Source organism: Clupea harengus, chromosome 6, assembly GCF_900700415.2.
Source record: "Clupea harengus chromosome 6, Ch_v2.0.2, whole genome shotgun sequence".
NCBI lineage: Eukaryota > Metazoa > Chordata > Actinopteri > Clupeiformes > Clupeidae > Clupea > Clupea harengus.
In genome coordinates, this window is record NC_045157.1 from 16,638,850 (window position 1) to 16,647,394 (window position 8,545).

Here is an 8,545-nt window from a genome sequence, read left to right on the forward strand (position 1 = left end):
CTACTTAACACCTGTAGGAAGTTAATTTCCTAAAAATTAGTAGTCTACCTTCAGTCTCACTCTCGAAAATGGAATAACCATAAGTGATCATTGTTGTACTACTTTTGCTTTCCTCGTGGTCTTTGTAAGGGCCCACGAGCGTTGCACGTACATTATGTCTTTGCTTGGTAAATTGTCACCATCCCGACAACCTTCCCACTTAGCAATTTCCAAGAATGTCGAGTACAATCACAAGATTCTACAACAGCAAATTATTTGGTAAATTACAAAAAACTCACGGAACAACACAAGTGCCGTTACATTATTTATGTATTAAGTATGTATTTATGAAATATGTGTTTTAAAATAATGACAAGATGAGCGCATATACGCCATAAAAACCTGCAAGACGACGAACCATCATGTTGAACATGGAGCGGTTTTTCCTCTCGTATTTGGCAAGCACGTCCTGGCAGACAACAGCCCATTTGTTATTAATCAAGTGTGAAAGTGACGGCTTCATGTATTTAGAAAATGAGGAAAGTTGGAGTTGATCTACTGACGCGCATGAGATCGACATCCAGGGGCTGGCGCACTTGAGTCTAAAGCAATGAGGCTTGTTAGAAGAAAAAATAGGGTGGAGAGAGAGAGAGAGGGAGAAAGAGAGAGAGAGAATCGATTTAGGCAGGGCTGTGGTAGCCCCGCATAAGCTTGCCTTTTCCTTCGATGACTACACCCCGAGAGGAGGAGCGTGAAGCACGTAGTAGGCGTCAGAATCCTCAATTTCCAACTTAGCATCCTGGCAGGACATTTTCCCAAGCAAAGCCCCCATCTGAAGGCAAAAAACTTCTGCACGGCATGAGAGAGCAAGTGAGCCAGAGGAAAAAAGGGACCGAGAGCAAAAAAGCGAAAGCAAACACAAGCGACCAGCCTAACTGCTGACAACTACCAGTTAACGCGTTTAAAGTCTTATGTGCTCGTTGGTATTCTTATTTTAAACTGCAATCGTATCGAAAGGGGACAGACGTGGGTCTGTTGATTCAAGACTCTATGACTGAGCTCGGAGAGTGCATGAGAGAATAGAAGGGAAAGTGCGCAAGTAAGTGGCTTATTTTCGGGGTTTCACGATGGCGTATCCTCAGGGCTACTTGTACCAGCCATCCGCCTCCCTGGCACTGTACTCATGTCCGGCGTACAGTACCAGCGTGATTTCGGGACCCCGAACGGAGGAACTGGGAAGATCATCCTCGGGGTCTGCTTTTGCTCCGTATGCCGGATCTACTGCGTTTACCAGCGCCTCGCCTGGCTACAACTCCCATCTGCCGTACAGTGCAGACGCAGCGGCGGCTGCCACATTTACTTCATATGTGGTGAGTGTGGTTGAATGAGCAGTTAGATCATTTGGACGAAAGAGTGAAAACTTTATAATTGTTTTTGTAATGCGAATGCGTATGTGATTTTCACAGAAGAATAGCGAACATGTCGTCTACATGCTGTCATTTCCCCCCAGATAGCTTTTGTTTTTTGCTTAATGCGTGTGCTGTACAGAGACTGGAAGTACGGATTTAACACAAATAATTAATCGGTTTATTTGATATAAATAAAATTGAAAAGCTACAAACTTCAGCAAGATATTTGTTGAGCAAGTAAGCCCTGCATATTTGAGAATGTACCCTGTTTGCTGTAATCGACATACATTATTTGTATTTACCGCAAGAAAGCTATCAGTAAAGGTTAATAGGAATAACACTACCATGTCTAGTATGTTCTTGTGTTTTTAGTTAATTCTACAGGAAATAAGATATTTGTTTTGACCTCATGTTAAACTATATTTCACACTTTTATTGCAACTTCTATGAAAAGAATTATGCATCTCATTTAAGATACGCCCCTTAACTAAGAAATGGAGAGGTGATTGTATTCATAATGAATTTTCCTCTTCATATTTTGTTCAAGCACAACAAGAGTTACTGCATGACATATGATAATATAAGAACATCACATGTAGTGTTAAAGTGTTAAGTGTATTGCATTATAATTTAAGACTGGATTCAAATAGTTTATACTTGCTACAGTCATGCTTGCGTGTGTATTTTGTTTACTTAAATGTAATGTGTGTGTGCGTGTGTGTGTGTGTGTGTGTGAGCGGGCGCGCGCGCATGTGTCCCTGTGTGTGTGTGTGTGTGTGTGTGTGTGTGTGTGTGTGTGTGTGTATGTGTGTGTGTGTGTGTGTGTGTGTGTGTGTGTGTGTGTGTGGGTGTAAGACTTGAGGAGTATGTCAAAGTGTACACCACTTTCTCCTATTTTTGAAATAGCAACTTACATATAAAATATTTTGTATTCCAGGGTTCGCCCTACGATCACACAACCGGCATGGCTGGTTCGATAGGCTATCACCCGTACGCTGCTCCCTTGGGTTCCTATCCGTATGGTGACCCTGCTTACCGAAAGAACGCGACTCGGGATGCTACTGCTACGCTCAAAGCGTGGCTCAACGAGCACCGGAAAAATCCGTACCCTACCAAGGGTGAAAAGATCATGCTGGCCATCATCACCAAAATGACCCTCACTCAAGTGTCCACCTGGTTCGCCAACGCCAGGAGGAGGCTAAAGAAGGAAAACAAGATGACCTGGACTCCCCGGAACCGGAGCGAGGACGAGGAGGAGGATGAGAACATTGATCTGGAGAAAAACGACGACGACGAGCCTAACAAGCCTTCAGACAAGGGAGACTCGACAGATACTGAGTCGGGTGTGTAGAAAAATTCATACATTTTTCATCGCAGTCGTTTCCACTCAGGGCGGAAAATTGATTGCTGGTTAATGGTGGTATATTATTTATAATGGGACAATTGCTTTAAATAATAATCACCTTGAACTCCCCTAATTTGACTTCTTGTGGGCTGAGAATTGCTGGTGACGTATGGTGTTTGCAGTCCATTTATCTTGGGCAGAATAATGAGGCCACAATCTTTGCATTATACCCTCAGTATTATCAGGATTGCTTTATTGCTATTATAACCCATATCACATTATTTACTTATTTTATGGTCTTCTTTCATAGGATTCCTAAGAGCTCACAGTCACATGTCAGGGTGTTTTTTAGATGTTATTTACAAAACATTAAGCATGCATATCACTTTCAGAATTGTAATATTTTAACACTTTTTATTTGTTTTTGTCTTTTGCAGACAATAAACTGATAAACCCAGGGGACATGTCATGCGAGAGATTCAAAGATGAAAGTCATGCTAAAGAAATGGATCCTCTTTTAACCAACACGGAATTAAAACAGTCAGAGGACCGGACGGAACTGCTGCCCGAGTCGGCTAAGCCCACCACCTCCTCTCCGTCTACTGTGCCTCGGGGGAATGAGATCATTGCGCAAGTGAAGCCGTCAGATTTGGGCCACGCACCGAGCACAGTAAACAGCAACGTGACGTCTGTTATCCATTCGCCCCCGTCGGCCCCCAAACCCAAACTTTGGTCTCTAGCCGAGATCGCGACATCCTCAGACAGGTGTAAAAGCAGCAGCGAGGGGCCGCAGGCCACGGTGATGGGTCAAAGCACAGTAATCACGACCAACGCTGCGTCGCCATCTCGATCATCTTCCCAATGTCACCTCCCAAATAGCACGGTTCTCTCCAGGCCCATCTACTACACTTCCCCCTTTTACCCCGGTTATACGAACTATGGCACTTTTGGACATCTTCACAGTAATCACGGATCCAACACGGGCTCCACGCCACACTTCAATGGATTAAATCAGACTGTGTTAAACAGAGCCGAGGCTCTGGTAAGAGAGAGCAAAATCAGAAGCCAAACACAGATAGATCTTTGTAAAGACTCCCCTTATGAACTAAAGAAAGGTATGTCAAACATTTAATACTGGATTCCTCCCCCAGTCACCCGGACAATTATTTATTATTTGTGGTTGCATAAAAAGAAGAAGCAAGAAATAATTATACTGTTTAAGAAAATTCTGAGGACAGTTATTTTCTCAGTAAATGCTTATCCTCAAATCTTAGTTTCTGAATGGTTTATCCAAAAGATGTAACAACTAAGAATTGTCTTAATCGCTGCAGCCGCCTGAGTCTATTTGTATTAAAGACTAATGTATATTTAATGTAGCATTTTTGTATTTAAAATGGACAATACACTATCTTTGAAGTAAATTATGAAAAAAATACATGTGTGCAGCGATTGCTTTGGGGAGAATATTATTCATTGTGTACAGTACCTCAGACAAATGACATTCTAAAGAATGAAACGACATCAAGAGTGCATTGAACTTTCATTCTATAAAGACGTTCATGGATGAACATTCAGTCGGCTTAGGGCATGAACGTCGTCCAACCTAAGGGTTGATTACTTGAGCAACTGAGTTCTGCAATAAATGTATCACCAACCACATCAAAGCGACAGGCAATCAGGACCGAATATGATCTGCAGAAGTATTGTGACAAGACTCTTATTTGTTGCTGTCGTTACCATAGAAGGCTGATTATTTCCTCATTATTGTAAATTAGCAAAATATTTTCTGCAGGTGAATGTTGATATGACAATAATACAACACTGGCGAAAAAACTGTCTAGCACTCATTTAACCCAATTATACTTTAACCGCCTCGTGTTTTATGCAAAGCAATCAGGTGGCGAACTCGGGTAATGAGTTCGATTTTATGCCAAATTTAGGCCTTATTACGATTGCCAAGGCGTGGCAATGCTGTTAGAAGGGCGCGTCGGTGCGTTTATGGCATCAGAGTAGGCTTTGGAGCATAAGGGGTTTGTTATATCATTAATGGTGGGAGAGTCGTAATGGTGCACTGAATATTAAAACGCTGATGATTTCAAGAACTGTGGCCAAGGTGCCATGACCAGTAAAAATGTCCCACTGGTAGAGCAGCAGGCCTGTAGCACTGGTTTAAAACTCTTCCCATTTCCGCAGGTAGGTGTCACACTTGCTCTTAATTTAAAGGGGTTACTCTTAATCGGGACATTGCAAAGCCTGCCTCTTCAGGAGACCCGACAAATTGGACTAACATCAGAAGGGAAATGTCATGCAATATCCAGTGGTGTCAGTTGTCCAAACCATATTGTAATGCAGGGAGCAGGAATGTTTATTTCGATTTTTTTCATTGTTTCGTTATTGACAATATTCTCAAATACACCTTACGTGTCGCAGCTATAGTTTAATTCAAAGCATGAATTTTCCCGCATTCGAAAGTCGCAGCCACAGGCCTAAGCGAGCGTTGGATTTTAATTTGGAAATTCACCAATCACTACCAAGGTCAAATTATTTGTATGCATATTAGGATTATTATTATTAGTAGTAGTATTATTATCAAGGAGTTTGCCACATGTGTTATTTAATGTGAAATGCAAATGCATGAAATTCACTATTATTAATTGTACACAGAATTATTAATCAATTTAATTGAAGACATCCTCTTGAATGTGAAAGAAAAATCCTTCAGGTTTGCAGGAAAATCCAAGTGGTTCAAATATGTTTTTTTTTTTTTCTTTTGCACGCTTGTTATTTACACGTTCCAACAGCGGCAACACAAAATAACATTAGTGCTTATGATCACGTAGCTTTCTGAATGGTCGGAACAATATCAAAAATCATTATTATTTAGGTTATTTTGTTAGGCCTATTATGGCGCCAATAACAATAGGCGCAATGCGGTGAGGCAGCTTGCTCTGGTTTGAGGTTATATCATTAATCTCTATAGTTTACTTTACGCACTCGAGTTGAAAACTCCCCTGGGCTTCATCTAATTCCCCCGACTCTAATGCCCTCTATTCGCCTCTGCGCAGGAGAAGAGAGGAGAGGAGCGGAGAGGGGGGTTCTATTTTTAATGTGTCAGAGCGGGCTGCATGGAGTCACCACTGCACCACATCAGCCGGCTAAATAGCATAATTATGTTTTTCTTTCCTGATCCCTCCAGGAATTGAAACATTCGATGCACTGCCCCTACGCGGGCTACAACGGGCTCCGACTCGGCTGTTTTAAAAGGGGAGGAATTGATACATCTACAGGCCAGTAAATAAATTGTCCCTGAGATCAGAAGGAATACATGACCCATATCCAGATAAGCAAACATTTATCTGCCTGATATGTCAAAAAAATTAGACCCCCTCAGCACCCCCACCCCCCAGACACTGCAGAATTGTAAACATGCCCATTGCTTTAAAAAGGCATAATAAATCAGCGTCATCTTTATTATCGGTGACAGTGAATCACACAATAAAGTATATTGTTTAGGATATAACGTTGTATTTGTGCAGATATATTTCGTTTTTATATTTCATTTCTCCTCTTTTTCACAATAGGATCAACCCCAACATAATTTTAAAGGATTTCTGAAACATTTCAGCCCATTAAAATACTGGCTTTCTGAAATCGCCTTTTTATGATGATGATTATAATAATAATAATACAAATAACAATAATAATAATAGTAGTAAATTGAAGCTTTTTTAATTACAAACGGGTAAGACCAAATAAAATTCTCATTTTTTAAAAATGGATTTGTTCGGCATATTCAGCAGAGCAGGGCTGCCTGAAACAAACAGCCTGAATATCCAACCTTTTGTCACTTGTGAATACGGTGGTACGGGCGAGCTTAGCAATGATCCAGGAGCACAACTGTTCAAGAGTTCTTTCTCAGTTCTCCTCCAGCTGAATGGCTTACTGGCTCATTGTTCGGAAGCAATGCATGGACACGGTGTGAGAATGTTAAGTGAGGGAGAGACAGTTCCCACGTGTGGAAAAAGAAGAGAAAAGTCTCGGCAATGAGGGGAAAATGCAGAAACTTTTCGTTGACAGCTTTCCAATCCAGGCGTTGGACGGTGGCTATCAATCCAACGCGCCTGCTCTGTTTACAATTATGAATATATAGGCCTGCACATGTAGTGTTTTTGAATAACATGAAATATCTGATATGCATTGAAATTAAAAGTTTTATTACGTAAACAGCACGTAACAATTTTTTTTTTAAATGCCGTTTTAATTTCTGGCGTTTATTGTATTTTGTTTGGTACATATTTGCTTTGATACAGTTGTGTTTCTTTCTGGTGATGACGAATAAAATTGCATAGCATAACTAATGGACATATTCCATTCAAACGAAGCACCATCTGCTTATACAAAAGAATACACCCGCCGTGCACATATTTTAGGCTACACTGTAGATTTGGGCTGCTCTGTTTTATTAGACCAACCCCTAAAATATCTTCAAGAATTTTAGGATATCCAAGACCAAAAAGTTTCTGCAACGGTCATTAGTATATAGAGTTTTACAGATATCAGCAAAACCGACATGTTTTATATACTCTACCTTTCACACCAGCCTATCTTCTCATAGGCTGATACGATGTCTATGGCAACACGAATGGGTTGGCACGTCCACCTGTAAAAGTTAAAGAGAAAATATCATAGTGAATACTTAAAAGATATTTACCCAGTGAACTAAGGTCCTACCAATTTGCTGTGTGTTGAAAGACCAATCAGACAAAAACCCTAATTGTCAAATTGCAGTCATAACAGCAGTAAAGACAATATAGTATTTTAAAAAGTCTGTATGTAAAATACTCGCGTCTGCTATTGCTTGACTAGGCCCACTGCCGAAAAAGTAAAATGCCATCGCCTTAAATATTTGGTATTGACCTCCAAATTGACAATCCAATGACAATCCAACATTATTTTATCGTGGGTTACTTTTCAGATATCGTTTATAATATCCATGTAGACTAGACCCAAATGTAAAGTGCTGTGTCCGTGCCTACGTGTGTGTGTGTGTGTACATTTACTTCAGGAAAGTCGTTGAAAAGATTTTATCCTAGCTTATATCCTGAATGTCTGCATTTTAACAACTGCCCTATCAAAGGAGAGATGGAATTCATAATGTCTGTAATCCTCAAGCCAAGCCTGTGAAAATTACACCTGGTGCTGCTGAACAGTGCATACTTGGTCAGGCTTACACCACCTCAAGGCCAATGTGGCATCCATTGCGAGATGCAATGGTAACCTAAACCTGTTGATAAAAGCGCTGCGAAAAAGTCGTTAAATATACTGTATGTCCCAAAATGGATTTCAGTAATGACTTGCCAAATAACAAGCGACTGCCTACAACAAGATCACACCAGACCAGACTCCAGTCGAGTGGAATGAAATTCAGCTTAAACGTGTAAAAGGACACCATTTTATTTGACCTGCCTAGATTATGCACTAGGACATCTGTGAGCTTCAACAGAGCAAGTGTAGCCAAATACTGAACCGTCTGTTTTCTTCCTTTCTCTGCCTTGACGTGAACAATATGTCGTCTCATTTGCCAAGTTAGTTGGTTTAAGCAAACAATACCAGAAATCAGGAACCCAGCTTTCCCCAAACACGAAGCTGATAATGCTGCCTTTGTGAGAGCTCTCAAATATAACGTTGTGGCATATGTCACCAAAAAAGGCATTTTGATCAGCTTGCTCCAAGAAGACGTCACCACCCCCTACTTCTCGATAACAAAGCTGAAAGTGGAGTGGTCCCATCCCTGGCGCATGCTGGGAATATC

General features: G+C 40.9%; 1 protein-coding gene across 1 annotated transcript; it reads left to right on the forward strand.

The window, feature by feature from the left end:
- The first annotated feature begins 693 nt into the window (after nt 1-693).
- On the forward strand, nt 694-7,087 carry irx5a (iroquois homeobox 5a). The gene is made up of 3 exons (XM_012826975.3): nt 694-1,349; nt 2,326-2,731; nt 3,171-7,087. The coding sequence occupies exons 1-3, from the start codon at nt 1,107-1,109 to the stop codon at nt 3,863-3,865; spliced, it is 1,344 nt and encodes a 447-aa protein (XP_012682429.1). The 5' UTR covers nt 694-1,106; the 3' UTR covers nt 3,866-7,087.
- The last annotated feature ends 1,458 nt before the right edge of the window (nt 7,088-8,545 follow it).